This window comes from Hypomesus transpacificus, chromosome 19 (assembly GCF_021917145.1).
Source record: "Hypomesus transpacificus isolate Combined female chromosome 19, fHypTra1, whole genome shotgun sequence".
Lineage (NCBI taxonomy): Eukaryota > Metazoa > Chordata > Actinopteri > Osmeriformes > Osmeridae > Hypomesus > Hypomesus transpacificus.
The window spans coordinates 2,716,872-2,737,114 of record NC_061078.1 but is presented as its reverse complement, the minus strand read 5'-3'; the positions used below and the strand labels follow the sequence as shown (position 1 = coordinate 2,737,114).

At 43.8% G+C, this 20,243-nt stretch overlaps 1 protein-coding gene across 1 annotated transcript in view; it reads right to left on the bottom strand.

Moving 5' to 3' along the window:
• The window catches only part of LOC124481774 (insulin-like growth factor 1 receptor), a 48,003-nt gene extending 28,329 nt beyond the window's left edge, over positions 1 to 19,674 (bottom strand). Inside the window, exons 1-2 of the mRNA XM_047041978.1 lie at positions 18,624 to 19,674; positions 15,250 to 15,810 (exon numbers count right to left, since the gene is read on the bottom strand). Of these exons, the coding sequence (XP_046897934.1) occupies positions 15,250 to 15,810; positions 18,624 to 18,714 (652 nt within the window). The 5' untranslated portion in view covers positions 18,715 to 19,674. The remainder of the gene's footprint in view (positions 1 to 15,249; positions 15,811 to 18,623) is intronic.
• Positions 19,675 to 20,243: the final 569 nt, after the last annotated feature.

The following is a 20,243-nucleotide window of genomic DNA, read 5'->3' as shown; positions in this document are numbered from 1 at the left end:
AGCCTACCACTTTTACCATCTATGAAGATCTCTGTTCTGTGAGGCAATAAGACATGTGTGCACAAAAACACACACACACACACACACACACACAATCACACAGGTCACTGGTGACTGAGCCCATGGTTCTGCTCTCAGCCCACCCTGCAGTCTGTTTCACTGACTGCGACATCTCCACACACTCACCATTCTGCCCTTACTGGAAACAAAGGGGACATTCACTCACTCCATTGAGAAGTCTGCATGACTGAAGATCATTTATCCCGACAGCTAATCTTTCTACCTCCCAAACAGCCCACAGGGGGAGCGAACGCTTCCAGTCTGAGTGCAGTTAGGGACATCATCCTCCCTCTCATAAGCTAGTGCCATCTGAGGTCTTACTACAGATGCTCTGGAACATCGCCACAATGCATTTTTCTATCAGACACGACAATTGAAAGGTCTGTCAGTATTTATGGCTTTCCTGTTTGGTTGTGGCGACATAGTTCAACAGATAGATCCATCACTGCAGGCAAACGGCGTGTCACTGAGGTTTAGTGTCTATGCTGCAATTTCTCTCTGAGGTAATGTCATTAGCCATGGGGGAAAAACCCCTGGTTCAATCAAGCTGGGAAAGAGCAACAAAATGGATTGTGCCTGCGTTGTCTCGATACTGCAATTTCTGCTTCATCTTTTAGGACTTTAAGCCTTTTCCTAGCAGATAATTCTAGTGCTCCGGTCAGGTGAGGGGTCTATCCATCAAGAGAGAGCATGACACGTCTAAACCTTCTTGTTGTCAGCCTGTAAGACTGTGGTCCTGTGGCACTACCACTGCCTACTATCTGGGATGATACCAAATAGATATCTGAAAATATGGAAACCTGGCTGCCCCGACTCGACAAGTTTGTCAAGGTTAGGATGTGGAATAATCTTCGGCTCTTGGCTTACGTACTACAACTTCGCATCAGTTGTGCTATTGTATGGTTGCTGGTTTGGAGATCAAAGGACTGTTGGACCCTCTCCACCCTGTCTGAGTATGCTCCAGAGGCTCTAGCGACTAAGAGGTTTTTATTAAAGAGCAGGAGAGCTTCCTGGTGATAATTACAGCTTGTGGAGATGCTATAAATCCTTCCAATAGGATTTCTGAGGTGGAAGCGGAGAGAGAAAACACTGATCATTTAGCGTATCACTCCTTGGTGAATCTTGTGCTAAAGTATCTCCAGATGAAAGTTGGAGTCTGTGGGAAAACGGAAGCGGCGGGAACTGCAGCTTGTCCTCGAAAGGTTCACTCACATCGTTGATGTTCGTCGCAATTAGAAATACTAACAGAAAATGGATCCGTTTCTTTCGCAAAATGAAAACAAGACTCCCTTGCACACTTCAGCGCTGCAGTATGATAGCTGAGGGGAGTGGGAGGAAAAAGCAAGGTTAATAGAGCTCTGGCTCTATGAGGTGTGAAACTGCCACTCTGTGTTAATGGGCACATTCTCACGGGAAAGACCGGACTCCCCTGAGACTACAGAGTGGTCATGTGCTTCCGCTGAGTTCTGCGCTGTTGCTCAGAGCCGCAAAGGCCAGGCTTTCTCCGCCGCCACAGGCCTGTGGTTAGTCCATCTGGCCACGGGGCATTGGACTCCTGAAGTCAGCCCTGGAAACACGCCCATCCTGCCACAACAACAATGTGGATACTGGACACCGATAACCCACAATCCCCGCCCCATCAAAGAAAAGTCACAAAAAAACAACATTTTTATAAACAGACTATAGTTGAATAAAAAGAAAGTGTCATTAGGAACAAGCCCAGAGGTTCTGAATTAATACTCACAATTTATTCACAGGTGGTAAAAACTGAAAAAGATAAGAATGAAATGCCAGTGGGAATAACTTGGCGTTCAGGGAATGATTAAAGAGATATGAGGTAATTAGAATAACAAGAAATTCTGTGCCAGACACTTCTGTTACTCTGCATCTGTTCCTCAAATCTTCATGTACAGAAAAGCGCTTCTGTTCTGTGCCCTTTGTGAAGTGGCATCATGAATAGAGTATCACATTTCCCATCTCTGAGTCCTTCCAGTAATCTAGCTATATTGGCAAAACTGGTTATCTGCAAACAAAAGAAATTCTTAACCCTCCCCCCAAAGCCAAAAAAGACAACACAATCAAAACATGGATCCCCCAGGTGCATCCAGAGAGCAGGTATCAAAGAGTAACATGATGACAGTACAATGTACAGAGGAACTTTCAAGTTCTCTTTTTACCAAGCATGCATGTCCCATTTGAGTGGAAAAAGTGAACTCACAACATGACCAGATATCTTTAACATTCCAGCATCTTTGATAGGCTGCTTGTTTGGATTCTTATCTTGCAGGATATCTAAAAAATCTGTGGAATTTCTTGGAAATGCCAACTAGAAGAGGCTTAGGGCAAGATTAACATTAAACCCTGAGTAGCTTGACCTAGCAAGCCATGCTAATGAATAGAATAGCTTGAATGACAAAACATTAAATGTTATGTTCCCAACATATGTTGTTTTTATATCTTACATCATTTATGACCTGAGATAGAAGCTTAGCTTGACCTTCAGTTTCACACTTTATTGCAATGAACCAGGCATGTAAAGATGTCAAATGTAGTTAAAAGTTAAGCTGTGGAGGTACACTAATCATGGAGATTACTGAATCCCTGCTTGAAGTCTTTCCAATCTCTTACCTCAAGGTGAAGACCTATACAAGGCCAGTCCTGCCACAGGACATTGGGTAACCAACAGTTTAGAAGTAGAAGAGGGAGGGAGAATAGGGAGTCAGATAACTGAGCGGTAAGGGAGTCGGGCTAGTAATCAGAAGGTTACCAGATCGATTCCCCGCCGGGTCAAATGATGTTGTGTCCTTGGGCAAGGCACTTCACCCTACTTGCCTCGGGGGGAATGTCCCTGTACTTACTGTAAGTCGCTCTGGATAAGAGCGTCTGCTAAATGACTAAATGTAAATGTAAGAAGAGATTGAGGATGTGTGCCTTTTTATTTTGAAAAGGTACGCTTATTGCATGGAAAAGAAAGAAAATCACAAAGGCTAGCCAAAAACGAAGGGACAGAAAAAAAGACAGACATGATTGCTAGCGAACCCCCAAGGCTTTCTACAGCCACCAAAGCTCATCTCAATCGAATGTTGATAACTGTGCGGACAGTTACAGGGTACATAGACCAAATTACAGTGAGCAGTAAATACAGTCAAACCACAAAAGTTCTTTGGGGATTCCTGGAATGGGTGTGACAGTGAAAAAAGGAAAGGAAAGCTAGTCATAGATGTGCTTGTTTAACAATGTCATCCCTGCAATTATAGTCTCTAAAAGTCACAACCCCATGGTGCCCTTCTTGAGTTGTCCTTTAACTTTGGTGAGAGCAAGCTATGAACCCACATTTAAAATGTCTCTCACTAAGCAAATGTAAGTGTTAGTCACATATTGAAATATCAACAATAGTCTTGTTATCTCCTCACCAAATACAATTGATACACTTAGCTTATCACGTCCAATGACAATGATCTTGCGACCATTGTTTTAGGGGAATTGCATAAACGTCCTGTATTGTTGTCTGTTAACATTTTACCTTGGAAGATGTCGCAACGTGAAGCCAGAGGCTTCGCTTATGTGTGTGAAGTCACGGTGTGTTTGCGTGTGCCCGTACATGTTTGTCAGGCACTGAAAGAAGTGGGACCCCAGTTCTGTCTTGCACTGACCTGGTCCTTGTGCCCAGCAATGAATCACAGGCTAATGCACTGCCACGTACATGAAAAGACATTGCGGTGCCCCATTATTAGAGCTGGGGGGAACATTTGATTCACATTTAAATCGAGATTCAGTCTTCTAGCAATTCACAAATGTAAAAAAAAGATTTTATTGTATTTTCTTTTTTATATTTTGTTATTTTAGTTTTTTTTATTAAAAAAAATTTAAATCGCAAATCGCATACAATCGTGAATCGATTTTTAATCGAATTGTGACCCCAAAAATCGAATCGTGAGGTAGCAAAAGATTCCATCCCCAACCCATTATACACGTTCCAATCACTACAGAGACAAACTCTATTTTAGACTAGCCACTGCACCCCCAAACAGTACCCTCTCCCAAACCCTGGCCATTGTGCTGCATAACTCTGTTTCCATGACACTGCTGTTAGCTGATGCTATCTACATAGACAACGAGGGAGAGCTGCGCTGCAGGGCTGCTTCAAATGGAAAATAGCTGTGTTGCCGTTGAGGGCTTCTTCCCCGTCACCATTCTCTTGTCTGTTGGGATGACAGTTGAGATCTGGTTGACAGTAACGTGTTGGTGCACAAGCATCACACCTGTCAGTTCCTGTATGTGTGGCTTTCACTTTCTATGTTCTCCCTGGCTTTCGACAACCTCTCCGCAGAACATGACAGTCCATTGTTGGTGTTTCAAAGAGAGTCGGGATTAATATTTAAGATGTTTCCGTGAGCCCTCAAGACAGCTGAAGTTCTACAATTTCCTTGGCTTTAGAATGTTCTGGAGTGAGAGACTAGGCGGCAGGTGTCTCTGACTGAGCCCTGTGTCATCCATCCACAAGCCAGGTCAACGGTCTTTCACTGCCACCTCATCTAATAGTAGGAGCATCCACAGTCCAGCTGGCTGGCAGTTCACTCTTCAAATTAGCACCTCACAGTTATCTCCACGGCTCCTACCCCCGGATGAGATCATGTCCTTTAGCATTTGGAGTAGTACTCACTGTCTCTTTTTTTGTTTGTTTTTGAAAACTCAACAGTAAGCTTGTGGTTTACAGAACAACGTGGATATGATGATCGAGGTTCAGATTATTATCTATTTTAACAGGAAGAGGAAAACTATTCTTAGAATTGTCAGGGCGGAAATTCTCTATAAGGCTTAGGCTAAAGGCGGAACAGATATTATATTTACCATTATGACTCCTGCTATACAGGGCAGGTTTAGTTCAATGGTTTGTCATTTGTATGGTTCAGGTGAAAAGATGCACTACAAAAACAAAGTCCTCTTTGGTGCCAATATTCCTAAACACTGGGATTTATCTAAAAAATGATCCACGTTTCTGTGAAGAACAGATTACCTCTCTTGTCACATGAATGCCATACAGGTTATAAGAGTCACGACAGGAACTACTTGCAGGACTCAGTTTTGTCATGTCACAGCCCGGCCAAAAGCCTACAGTACACAACCTTGACTGTGGAGAACCCCTCTGGGGACGATGATGCCACCAAGGCTGGTGGTGTGCTTTAAATTAGGAGGCCAGCTACCTACTCTCTCCAAACCCCCTCAGGAACAGGAAATGCCCCAGAGACCAGTTACAGCTGACCTCCACTGGAAGTCACGTGAGAGACAGACAGACAGAATGAAAAGGGAGGATAGAGGATGACAGTAAGACAGAAAGTGAAAAAGAGCGAGAGAGACACACACACACACACACACACACAAAGCTGTGAAATATTTCAAAACAGCTAAGGCTAGGAATCACGAGACTCTAGTGAGTGGTTTCACACCACCGGACCTCGGAGATCCCCTGTCAAGTCAGAGCCAGCGGGCCGACGACAAGCGGGGAACACCTGCGCCGGATGTGCCCCCCCTGTGAACCTTAACACCTGTCACACCTGCTTCCAGACCACGGCAACAGGGTCAAAGCAGCCTCACACGTCATCCTTTGGGGCTTCTGTCGCAAAGAGACCTGTCAGTCAATGGGTTGACTCAATGTGTGGGGTTCCTTTCAGTTGTTAGGAGCTTTTGAAGACCTGAAGTACGAAGCCACACGATTCAATTTGTTTGTTTCCTTACGAGAAGGCAAAGCGTGACGAGTCAACTATGTGGGCACTCCCTTACACATTGGGAATTACAGTAATAGATTAGGCCATCGAATGTATGTGGGTCCTTTCCGAGTTGTGTGTGTGCACCAGTCTGAGGTGAGTTGACCGAGCTATGAAATGTTGAATGCTCTTTTTTAGTCCTGTCAGTTTGTGGCTGGGTCCACTCAGAATCACCCCCACTGGAAACTTGGCCACCAAAGGCATTCATCACAATCGGCTCTCAGAACCTTAAAACTGCTGTCCAAAAGCAAAGAATATAAAAAATTAACCGATATATTGGAACATTTCAGGAGGCCAAAGTATTGAAACACAAAATTGAACAGAAGATGGTGATAAGCCATTCTGGAGGCAGTTGCGTGAATGTGAACCTGGTTTATGTATGTGTGTGTGTGTGTGTAATTGATGTCCTGACGAGCGCGGGAGGCTCCACAGACTAGAGTTTCAAAGGCTTTCTCTCCAGCCTGATTAATGAGAGAGGGGCTCTCCTCACACACAAATGGATGCTCAGATGAAAAGCGGCCCCCTAATGCACCCCCCAGTCCGCTCTGGCCTACTCCATCAACACAGTCCAAAAACAAATGGATGTAGGCCTGCCGTCGGCGAACGCACGCACATCCACAAGTGGAGCCACACACACACACACACACAACACGACCGAGTCACAGCCGCATAATTAAATACAAGCACAACAATTAAGACCTCCGCCAAAGAAGCACGCGAGCCACTGTTACCGTCAAACAAACACGGAACTCAGAGACAAGCCGTAGCATGCATCTTCAGTCGCCTTTGTGCTCCGGAGAAGGCTGACTCGGATGTTTCGAGGATACAGGTCCTTCGTCACCCTCTCCTCAGGTGAATCCCTAGCCATTGACACCTGTAGATCCTACAGTACAGGCTGAAGAGAAGACAAATAAAGCTTGTTCCTAAGCAGGGGCTATTATCCAAGAAGACAGAGGGTACTTGCACCCTGTCCGGTTCAAACCTCTTTCTGTCCTGCTATAATGAGCTGACGTCTGTGCTCAACACAAGTGAATGGGGCCGGATGATAAATACAATCCAATCAAATCTGAGAGTGGACTAGACACCGTGGTAGAAATAGACTATGTGCACCGGTAGCCAGCAAAGCAGTCAGGCACCGCAAAATGGCACACAATACCTGAAATGCAATGATAAGAATGAGGATCACATTGGGAAGAACAGTGGGGGAAGCACAGATCCTTTAAGGTGTTTGCCCTCGTCAGAAGAACCGCTACCACGATGGAACAGGGCATTAGCGGGCTGTCCGGTACAGAGTGTACTCCAACTATATTTAACTGACACTAAGTCCTCACTTGTCTGATGATGAAACAGCAAAACACCCCCCCCCGATCCTCAATTAATCTCTAACCTTACTAGAGCCCATGTGACTAGAGTCACATCCGGTTAAAGGCTGCAAACTGCTTACTTTCACCTGTGGAATATCTCAGCTCAGACTGTAGGCTGCTTATCGTCCATCAATCCTCCCCCCCCCCCCCCCACACACACACACACAACACCACTCACTCCAAGTCACCCCTCCTTTCCCTTAATTTACTTTCAGCACAAGAGAATGGGCGGGGTAAGGTTCTTAATGACATAATACTGGCTTTGCTGTGCTGAGGTTTCCTGGGCTGGACACATGCTGCATTACAGTTGCTTCAGCTCACTTCAGCAAACAGCTCTTTGTATGGCTTCAGTCCTGTCTATCTACACCGAGGCTTCTGGTTAGATTATTTTGTTTCCTTGCTGCTTTGTCTGGGTATAGGAGAAGTTTTGTCTCTCAAATAAGGTAGTTTGAATAAGCCCCTCCTCTACTGTAACATAAACTATAGAGTTGACTCCAGAGTAGACTGTAGACTCCAGACCTTAAATAAGCCGGCTAGATCAGGGGTTCCCCAATTTTTTGCCTTGGGAGAATGACCGGAAATACTTTTTTCTTTCAGCTTTTCACTGGTCCTCGAGGAGCTGGGAACCTCTGGGCTAGATGACTGTTTTTATAAAGATTTAGAAAGTTCATCAACAGTTGTAAGAAGGGCTGCTAAGCCACTGAGAAATGTTAAGATATGAGCAGAATGTTAATACAAAAATAAGAACTAATTTTAAAAGAGGGCAACCGGAAATTGCTAGTACATGTTGAGCAAACAATCCGAGAACTACAAATTCTCAAGACAGGCTCCAATTCAGAGGGATCAATCCTAAGCTTTGGACAAATAAATGCATATAATACACACTGTGTGAGAACAGTGAACCGTAAACAAAAATGATACACAATACGCAGTGTATATTTATTTCCGGAACCAAATGTACAGAACAAGGGAAGTCTAAAAAGGGGGAAATGTGTTACACATGGTCCATACATGTGGCCTACTGTTCTGGTGTCCGCTGGGTGTGGTGCTGATAGGCCACCCTCCATTCCACTGCGGACTGATCTGGCATGGCCGACCACAGTCCTTGTCCCCTATGACCCCCAGAGAGCCAATGCATGATTGGCATGGAGCTTGAGCAGAAGTGCTGACAAGCATTTGTGTTCCCTGACCAAGAAAAGCTCCAAAACAAGGAAAACCCTAGAAAATAGTTCCACTTTTCTAAGATGGGAGCTAGTTGTCTTGGACTCTTTGAAATGGTAGTTGATGGTCAAACCTGCATGGAAAATCTTGCATGTTGCTTGGTAGGTTACTGAGGTTAGCTGCTAGTTGTGTGCCAGCCCAGCTCAGCCTGGAATGGACTGAGACTCGCTGCAATGCAGTACTTGCATGTCTGTGTGGGAGAGCTCCATTGTTTGAGTTGTGTTTGCAAGAGGCACAGGGTGCTGAGCCGAGCTTCCTATGCTGGGAACAGAGGGTTTTGTGCCTGCTAAGGGGGAACAGATAGAGCTCATCTCCCTCCTACACAGTCAATAGCCTGCTGTCACTAGCAGCCATTCTGACTGCCAGAGGGGTGTTGAGAGTCAGAGAGGGGAGCAGGCTGTCTTAGAAGCTAACCATCCAATCTCCATCCCTTCCAGTGAACATACGAAAAATAATTTTACCACAACACCGTATACAATCCCCAATTAGCATGTATTTACCCATGATATATTAATTTAAAAAGAAATTGCCTACTTGGTTTTCACATTTGTATAACTTTGTATTCATACCAAGTTTCCAACAAAGTACCAGGTTGAACTGTCGCTATGCAACATTGCCAAATACTGACGAGCCAACTGACAACATCCCTCTGTAGCCTAATCTGCAAAGCCTACAGCAAAGGGTTAACAAAACCAAGAAGTCATTCCAGAGTCATTTGAATTAGCTAAGTAACCCCGAAAGACCTCCTTTGTAATTTAATGATCTGCTTTTATCTCTACAACCCATACAACCCAAGAGAGAAAAGCCCTCCCTGCTGTTCGCTCTGTGTGTCCGTGTGTGTGTTTGTGAGTGAGTGTGTGTGTTGCACGCTTCACAACATGAACAGACAAGGCGCTCCTTCACGGTCTTGGCACCGCAGAAGCCTGAGTTATTATAGAGATAAAACACTTTAAAAGAAGTTCCCTCCACCCCACTCCAGAAGAGAACAAATGAGTGAGAGTAAACACAAGGGAATTGGTTTTCCACGCCTTTCCACAAGAGAATAGTTTGAACATCCTCGCCTTTCAGATCTTACAAACATAAAAGGCAAAACGCAACAGTTTTTTTCTGAATGAGCACTAAGACTAAAACATAAGCTCTCTATTGATTCAAATGGGACGCCGTTTTCCCTTACGTCATCGGGGTTGAGACAGAAATCAATAGGATGAATGAACGGAACGAAAACATAGATGGTTCAATACTCACTGAGAATGTTCAGGCAGGCAGGAGGCAGGGGACACTGTATTTAGTGGATGACTACTAAAGACTAGCCAAAACATCAACATCAAATCAAGCCATTTCAAACATTAAAACTATGATATATATATTATCTTTGATATGTGTAGCTAATGGCCTGTTGTTGATTGATCAAGTCTACAAGTAGGCATCACAAACAACCATTAAAGTCACAGATGGGATTAAGCCTTTTCCAGCTGCGTTTGTCCATCTCTTCTGCAGGTGACCACAGTAACAACGCTACATAAAAGAGGATGATTCCCGGTAAAGCTGTGTTTAACTTTTCCATCCGCGGACTAACTAGAAACATACAGACGTTAAAGAGGGGGGCTTGCGCAGAATAGCAGCCTTGTTGGTCTGTAGGTGGTCTCGCCGCTGCCAGAGGATGACCTGGGGGGTTGAAACCCTTTGTTTTGACTGCCAAGTCAACCATTACAGTTATCTGACTTCCTTCCTCTTATTGAGTTCAGCTTCACTGCCAGTACATTGCACCTATAAATAGTAATAAATAGCATAAGAAAGTGGGAGGTTTTGCACTGCAGCTAGGCAAGTGGGTTGTGGTCTCTGAAACAACAAGTTCTTTGAGAGTAATTCACTTTTAAAGGCACTGGCGATTGATCGCCCGTTTGCCCTGGGTAACACACTCCCTCAGGAACTTGAGAGGTTGGCTCCATTGCCCTTCAATGGTATTCTTTGAATCACTTCATTAACTCCACTTAAACTCACTGAACAACAAAACACTGGTTAAGATCCCAACCTCAAAAGACGTAACTCAACTTAAAAAGGTACAATAAGTAAGTATTGTACAGTAAAAAATAATATAAGGTTTTAACCCCTATAAACATGTTGTGTAAGCTAATGAGGACCGCTGTTGCTTAGCAACATATATGGCTTTGTGCCACTGGAATGTCAAATTCAAATTTTTGGACAAGAATTGGGGGTGCCGTTTCTCATATTTGAATTCAGTTTATATTATTACCAAGTGCAGCTTTAAGTCTAACTTGATGAAAAACAAGCTTGGACTTACAACTAAGCTCTGTAGTGAACACCATTGACAATGGTTGTCCAGTCAAACAGTTCCTAAAACATGTTTGTGTTGCGAGTGACAACTTTTGCACTTGTTTAATCCTAGTGGCGTTGTATGTGATGAATTTAAGGCGTTAAATGTACGGTTTTTCACACAAGGGAGTTACGCTTTCTCATCATGATCGCACTGCCCTCAGTCACCAGGCTGGTACTCGCCAGACATAGTGGGAGGAGAGAGGACAGAGAGGGGGTGGTGTTGGCCTGGCTGACCGGGGCAGCGTACACCCCGACAGGATAGACTGAGTCTGTCTGGCAGGGGAGGAAACTCCATCATTGCTACAATTTAGTAGAGACCGAAAGGAATCCACCACAGGAAGGGGCCAGCAAGCACGAGGGGAAAGGAAGAGGTTGCTTAGTAGTAGTTGTACTCTGGAGATTTTTATGAATGAGTGCTGTGAGTATTGGATGAATCACCACTCCCTGCAACATTAGTCAGCATGCAGCTCCACACCAGACCTAATTGCTTCACACACACACGCACCACCAGAGCACAGTGCAGGGAGGAGAATCAAAGTGTGCGTTTATATAGCCTAGCTCTCTCTCTCTGTTTGTCTGTGCAACCACAACCGTAACGCCATATCTGCTCATGATCTGGAATGATGGCTTCAGAACATAGCCCAGATGGAAACTCGATAAGACACCTAGCGTGAACATGCTGCCGAATTTAATCCAAACTGAGTTTTGTCAGGGCCGTGAGTAAAAGGTGAGGTAAAAGAAGCGTATACGAGTCATCCTTCTCTGAAAGAAGCTTCAGGTGGTTCTCACCCCGGCCCTCCCTCTACCCACCCACCCACCCACACAGGGACACAAAGTTACGAGCTTAAGATGCATCCTGTTTTCTCACCCTCACCTGTTTCCTTGGCTGAGACCATTCCATTGCATGTATGGGCAGAGGCTCGGAATTCTGTTTGGTTTTACTTAAGGCACCGAGATCACACGATACACCCGCTTTGCTGCCCCCCTCGCAGCAACCATCAGCACTGAACATTCGAACACCGCTCCAACACCCCTCCAGAGCACCCCCACTATTTTCACACACATTCTTTGACAATGACAGAGCGAGTCAATGGTGCCTGTAATGGCCGAGAGCGTCGCTCTACCCCCCGTTATGCTCCCCCCATCCAGCAATGACTAAGCCAGCTGGAATTCCTGCCTAATTATATGCCCACTTAAAGGGACAGCCACCCCTTCCTCTTCTCTCTACAACTACCAGAAACTCAGCACTAGCTGACAGTTGCTTCTGCAAGTTTGAAGAAGCTTACTCAACTGGTACAAATTTACTGGCCAAAATCTTTCCCATTTTGAATAGACCAAACATCCTGTCAGCTTCCGTCCCTTAGTTTTTGGCAAAAGTAAATATTCTGTCTTGTTTTGGGCTGTCTTGAGATGAGATATCAAGTCTGTACTGAACATTCGTAGAAGTGTTACAGACGAGCAAAGCTACGAGCTGTTTTGGAATAGAGGCCAGAGTCGTCTCGGCAACCCTGTTTCCATTGGGGGAGGTCAGCAAGAGGCCAGGCCTACTACAGGATACACTCGTAAGCAGTCGCTGTGACCTTGACTCTGGCATTGAATAACTCTGACACAGACACAATAACAGCTCAGGAGAAGGCTTTATCACTACCAGAGGAGCACTTAATGATGTGTGTGGGAGAAGCAGGGAGACAGACACAATAGCCACGTCACATCATTGTATCGCCCGTTGAGGATGAAACCTTGTCTTTTACTTTTAGCCAAATTAATGGTGGCAATAAAAATGGGAGGTTCATTCTGTTGTCTTTGACCACTCCCCACCTCCCCCTTATCTCTGTTTCCGTTTTAGCTGAATGTTTGCTCCCCTGGTGCCGAGCGGATGGGATCACTCAGGGCCACTTCATTAGTTGCTGTGTGCTTTCCTCTTTGCACTGAGGCCAGACTGCCTGAGTGGGCTTTAAGGCCTCATTCCCAGTCCCCTGACACATTTGTCTACTCCCAACACTGGGGGAGACTCCATGTCAGTATCCCCCAGCTACAACAGGCCAGGGAGAGAGTGTGTAGAGGAGAGGAGGGGAGGGGAGGGGATAAAGCGCCCAGGTTAATGGAGGGATGGAGTTGACTGAGTTCATGTGGACTGGCAGTTGTGTTTCCCCACTGGCTAGGGGCACAGCAAACAGCTCGAGCCTATCCCTTTACCTGCCAACCAGTCATTCTGGTTTGTTTTTCAGTGTGGCCACTGCCCCCCCCCTCCCTCCCTCCATCACATCTAGCAGCACAAGCCACAAGGGGGGAGGAGGGGGGAGGGGAAGGAGACCAGGCCAGTCCAGCAGCAGCCCCCAGTCACAAGACTGAAAACACCAACACGCAATGTCAGCAAGGCCATCCCCAAGTAAACAACTCTGTTAGCAAGAGACATACAAATCTGTCAAGCCAAAACATGGCTACTGTGCCGCAAGGCAGCCTCTAAACTCCAGCAAAGAAAGGAACAAAATTGTACACTAATGGAAGGCGGTAACAGTACTGAAATTGAGTAGCTAGTTAAGTGTGCCATCATCAAACGTTATCAGTCCCCTGATAAAGGCAGATGAACAGAGAGTTTCAGCAAGGAAATAGGAAACAAAATAAAATATGACAGGAGAAAGCGCCGAGCAGACATCATGGAAATCTTTTCCCGTCAGTAACTGACGGGTCTGAAAGTGCACACAACATGCCTTTTTCACCAGAACTTCGCATTTAAACATTGCATAGGCTAACATATCTTGACACAAACTCCCATTTTCTTTATCCAAAAAAGCAAAAGTATATATCTTAAAGATTGGTTTCTTAGACAGAAATATTGAAAAGGTATCATGGTCTACCTGAGAAAAACACTACCTGAAATGTCACCTAGGCCTGGCTTGGCAGACAAAACCTTCAGGCAGGGTAATTAAAGAGAGGCAGCAGAGAGTGAGTGCAGCTCTGGTCCAGACTGACTGGAAACTACCACATGCCCTTGAAGAAACATCTGTGTTAGGAAAAACAAGGCAATTATATGAAGGGGGAGGAACTGCTAGAGCATTTTTCCTTCAAAGCAAACCTAACCATCTACTGCTAAACCATCCCTTAGATGAAACCAAGCTCCGCTACTTTGCCCACAACACTGTCAGGAAGGGACTTGGCCACCCTCACCCATCCCACCAATTATAAACATTGAGCCGGCCTCTGTTTCTCCATAGCTGATGGTCATACGAGTGAGGCTAAAAGAAGCAGAACTAAAACTCATTACTGTTTATACTCACCACGACAATACTAAATTGGCTCGTCACTTCAAAAATATAACAACACCAAAAATATAACACGGCTGTAAAAACAGTCAGGCTGCAAACATAATAGGCTGTGGCACTGTTGGGTGAAGTGGGTAAAACCAGATCTGTTTGACGTGAACTTGGGCAATCAAGCACCTAAGGCTGAGATTTTGGAACTGTGGATGCACCAGGGTTGCATCTAAGGCTCCGGGATATGGTCAACTCTCCGGGGCAACATTTTAAATCTTAACGCAATTTACCTGGAAGTCGGTAAGACCAGAGTTGCGTGAAAAAGAAGTGCGCAAAAATGCAGAGATTAATTAATTCACGAGGCTGAGATAGAAGTTCAATCCTAACCCATAAAAATTAAAAGAATACATGAACATCCCCCATGGACACGTCCAAGTAGGAAACCACATTTAGGACAAATGGTCCCGATTTACCGGTGCTTTGGGTGCAACATTTGCTACGGGCTCATCTAGGTCTCCATTACATTGCCTACAGCCCAGCTGTGTCACTTTTGTAATTTCCAAGTTGCTTTCATTGCGCATTGCAATACTGTTCAGAACACAAAGGAAGCACTGGATTTGTAATAATATATTTAAATTACAACTCTGGACGTTGATAGTATTTATTGAATGCGTGTTGTCTCGAGAGGTGAGGTCAAAAAGGTGTTCAGGGGACAAGTTTGAACGATTTCCAATTTACTGAGGGATATTTTCCCACCAGTTTGTGGGCCTTGAGTGGGAAAAGACAGACAGATTTGAAACCTTCAAGTCTGGCGAGTTTATGTCCTCACCAGATTAAGGCCAAACTGGAGACATGTGGGTGCCAACTGCTTGTCTTTCCACAAGCATGGCAGGTAACATACAAATGAAAACCCCAGCCTAATCTATTCTCACCCTCTGCATGCTGTATTACACAAGGCGCAATACTCAAACATAATATTCTACGTGTGACAAATCCCCCCACTCTATGATACGAGCAACAGATTTATTGAATAAGCCACATGAAAAATATTTTGTTGTATTAACTACCGAACATACCAATAAGCTCTATCAGTATATGTAGGGCTAGTAAACAAACATCATATTTATTTACATTGAATATCTGTGAAGGCCATCTCAGTTAGCAGCATTTCTCAAGGGTTAGAGCGGAACTGCCTGTCGTGGTTAAATTAAATACAACTCTTCATAACCAGTATGTGGGAAAACTCACCTTTCTGGCAGTGGTTGGACGTCCAGCAACGGTAGCTGTAGTTATGGAAGTTGGTCTGCTTGCAAAGGGGCTTGTCCTCATTGATTCCAGGACACACATCCCCACATTCTTTGGACTGCTTATTCCCATCAATGTAGTTGTTAAATTCAGCGTCCATGATAAGCGACCAGTCCACCGAGTCCAGATAGCAGAGCTCCGGGTTTTTCTCAATCCGGATGGAACCTCTGGTGATGTTCCTCAGGTTGTACAGGCCGATGTCCTTCAGGCTGGTCATCTCGAAGATCACCAGGGCATAGTTGTAGAAGAGGTTGCGTCCTCGGATGACGGTGAGGTTGGGGAAGAGCGTGCTAAGGCTGTCCAGGCCGGACACCCTGAACAGGAGCAGGTAGTCGGTGATCATTGTGAGCTTGGGAAAGCTGAGGGTTCGGAAGACATCCTGGTTGGCATTATTGTTCTTGTCACCAATGAGGAGGATCTGCAGGTAGCCCTCAACCACCGTGCAGTTCTCCAACCGACTAAATTCTCTGATGTCATTGCCAATGTCGATGCTGGGACCACAGACTGAACAGGAAATAAACAAAAAGAAATCATTAGAATAGCACACACATAACTGGGTAGTAGTAATACGACAGGTCGGAATTTGCTTGCTATAAAAAGATCACTTGGCCATTCACAAGTTTGCCTGTGCATTTATTTTTATTACTAGCAAGTAATTCAAATGTGTGAATGTACTATGGGCATGAAGGTTTCCCTACTCCAATTACGTAAGCTAAATCTACACAATTACCATATCTATTTTGTGAAAACGTTTTCAGTATTTTCGCTGTGCACTCATTCTTTTGTAAAAATGTCCTATGACAAAGCAAATACTTTTTTACTGATTAATTGAGCCATAGGCAAATATCACCCTTGATAATCAATGTAGGCCGAATAGTAAAACCGTAATGAAATCCTACAAATATGACTGGAATCATATAAATATTTGACATGATCCAGGTAATGCTAGTAAGGTTGTTGTCCCTTTCTACACCATCCACTTGTCGTCACCTACTGTCATCACACTCTGCCTGCTGATGCCACCCAACACTCGCTGACCTATAAATTACAGGGGAGAGGGGTGATAGAGTGACTTCTGTACAGCAGACAAACATCTTAACCCCCTGCAATTTCACTGCATGTCATTTTGGAAGGCTTTCAAGAGGATGAGGCCGATCTTCATTACTGAGAATTTGAAAGTGGGGTCAAAATACACCTTTCCTTGACCATTCACACTGCTAAGCAAACAGAATATCTCTATTGCATGTATATGCCTCAAAATCACATATTTACATTAGATAAGTTTTCAGGAGGCTGTCAGACACTGCTGCAATGCTGTGAAACAGCTTTAGTGGCTCATATAAGACCTACACCCATCTTAATAGAGCCAAGCAGTTTATCAGTTAAATCTGACTTTGCGTAGGAACTTTCAAGTTAATTGCACTCTCAAGTTCCAATTGATAAGTCAGACATGAGCAGCCCTGGGCAAACATAGTCACACAAGGAATCTTTACATTGCCCAGTGCCAAAGTGAGAATAAACTTTTTCGGATTTCGATGGGAGAGCCTTGCTGCTACCAGCTTGTCCAGTAACCACTAGGGTTAACAGTAAAACCCAATAACACACACTTCACAAACTCCTCACTCTTTCCAATCAACAGAACCAACTCTGTTTTGCTTGTGAATGTATTTTTACATGTTCTATTTTAAAAGCCTGGTCTTTTTTCCACACACTTTGAATTGGATGAATCGGGCAGGCTTGTTTACAGTATACTTGGAAAAATTGAAATTTTGTGGTGACACATAAAAGGAGGTAAAAATTGCATGTTTTAACTCCGACCGACCTAGTAAAACACACAGGTTTGCACATCTACAAGGGTTTTGAAGATTGAATAATAACTAGACACAATGAGATCAATTATTTTTTATCAAGAATGCTGCCCATTTCCTCAATTAAATACAATTAGTCCTACCTTCCAAAGTTATATCTCCTCCATTTTAATAGCATGGCCAAAATAACATCCCTTTTGTGCATCCAGGAGTGTGCTTTTATTTGATAAGACTTTCCTAAAGCAAACATTTCAAGGTCCAAATAGACAGTGTTGTTCTTCTGGTTGGTTCTAATATTCGGAGATTGTGCTGTGCCCCAAGTAAACAAATACTTGTGAATGACACCACTACAAAAGGTCAAGTGTTAAGGTAATATTCTGCATATTGGATATTTGGAGTCTTTGCTGGCCAACAATTGCTGGCCATGCAACACCACAAAAAACTTGGCTGGATAGCACAGGCTACACTATAAAACTGACGACTCCTGTTTGCCATGCAACTGAAGGTCGTTCCCAATACAAATATTATTTAATATAATCACCCCCCCTCTCGCTCTGTCTCTCTCTCTCTGTCTCTCTCTTCCCCCAAAATAAAAAAAATCCCATTCAAAGTCGCTTGTTCTCAATGTAACTTATTAAACTTTCGCAAGCCAATGCAAAGTTGGAAACTGAAATTGCAGGAACGCAGTACATTCGTAGTTACAATACACCACGTCCATGTGCAGTCTGCATGAGCAAAAATAGGCTCTATTCATTAATCCTGTGGTCGTCTACCTGCATCAACCTAGCCTGCTGCAAAACCTAGCCGGCTATCCCTATAATACTCTCATTGGCTACCACTGCAAAACGTTGGGACAAACAAGTATTGTCTCATTTTTATACGACGTGATGTTTGATATCATGTGATGAGGTACTGCAATCGTTCACAAATACAATTGCTAAATAAAATTATACTCTACCTATCTACTACCGACACAAAAAAAGGTTTGGACCAGTTCATTGTGAATTCAATAAATGTTGCATTTGCGAGCACATTTCAGTGACTTTTATACAACCTCGGTTAAAGTACGTTGTGGTTGCCCTTGGGTCTCATTATATAAATGTGTAAGTAAAATGTACCCATCATATGATCTATGTTCATCACAAGCATAACAACGCTCTAGCAATGCGACTTCCCCGGCACGAGCTCCGAAGTCTGTGGCGATGCGTGGCTGTGAGCATGGGTGGTGTAGCCTACAAGTCCATGTTTGAGAAATGATAACATTAAAACGAATACAAATATATCCATGTGTTGGTTTGGATTGTTTTAGCAATTGGTATTTAACAACAAACCCATTGATTGTGATAGCTAACTATGGTATTTAAACTGATTCAGGACGTAGCCGAAGAAAGGCGCATTGCTAGCTTGCTAAGGTTATCTTTGTGTTCCCAATCCCAAACAGGGAATAACTAGCTAGTTGCAAGAGCAAGCCTGCTAGCTAGTAGTAGTAGCTAGCCATTATTCACTTACTTTCTCCATTCGCGGGCCAAACGCAGATCGTAGAGACGCACAACAGACCACAAAACAAGGTCAAATGGTCCTTTTCTGTACAAGACCTCATTCCTGTAAAATAAATCCTTCCCGGCCTGATAAATTAAAAAGGTTAATGTATAACCCGATTAATTAACAGTGCCAAAGACAGACACTTCTGGACATTCGCAACGGTCCACGAACGTATGTTCACTGATTTAAAGTAAATTTCTTGGGGGGGGGAAAAAACCTTGCCCAATGTCGTGTTGGTGCCACAAATTAACTTGTGGCTGGCTAGTAGCAATGGGAAGATGAAAATCCCAGAAAGAGACTGGCAACACGCAGGCAACCTAGAAGACGAATGTTTCTCATGTGCTATGGAATTTCTTTGAGTCCGCTGCAGGGTGAACTCAATCCAGCAGAAAATTGGAGATTTGTCTTCTTCGGCAGATAGTATATGATGATCATAATAATACATCAGTAGCCTATCTGATCATTCTTGAGAACCACCAATTGATGTAAGAGATGTAAAAAAACATGCGGTAGAAATGTCTACCCCTTGGTATTCCGCATCTTCAGACTCCATTTCTTAAAAACAAATGGCAATTTGCTCGTTAAGGCTCCTCACAAGCTAAACTGAAATTTTAACAGTCCTTGATGGTCAAAAACTATCAGATTCATATATGATGACCATATGCTTTCCTCGCACGTGAAAGGAAGAAAAACGCAAACACCCTCCCAGAGTGTAGGACACGACGTTTGATCCGAAATATCCGCCAGGACAAAAATGGTTTCAACAACTGCACCGTTATCTGCCTCCCACCCTCCTCCGTCTTCACACGCTCATTAAGTCAGACCACAATTTCAAACTGAATCCACTTTTGTCACATGAGAACATAATAATTCAATGTATCCGTCTACTCGAAGTACATTATCTGATATCATTGGTTGATTTAAGACTATCTTCTGGCTAAAATCATATTTCAGTCTGCAGTGTGGTTGTGGCCACCCTCGTCTGCTCCGTAGGCTCAACGCTGTAAACAAGGCTCGATTTCTCAGTCACACACACGACAGACTACGTTCTACAAGGCTGGAAAGAAAGACTGGAAAAAAAACTCCAGTATTGGGATTGTTTTCCAATTCCCCAAACCATAGCCTTTTATGAGAACTACTGTGAAAGATACACAGAATATCAAAAGCAGATCACATTTTAATGTAAAATTGGTTAATTATGCTATGCCATTAATACGTATAGGCATATAGCAACAACCGATAAATGAATTTAGCTATGCAGCCTACCTGAAATGCTTATTGGAAAATATAAAGAAATAGTGTGAATTTTAGAACGACCTTAAATGTTTAGTTAGTGTTCACCACGATAGTTTAGATCTACAGCGATTTGGGATTATTTTGGCAATTTGAGCTGAAAAGTATTTGGAATGTTGATGCCTTGATTTCAATTCCCTTGCAATCTTATGTTCAAATGTGAAGGCCTAGTCAATCATCATCAGCCAATCATGCGCAACAACATGTTGATGTGCATCAAGTGTTCAACAGCCTAATATATGAATAGGCCTACTCATTTATTCAATCAGTTGTTATGTAGTTTTGAGTAGATGC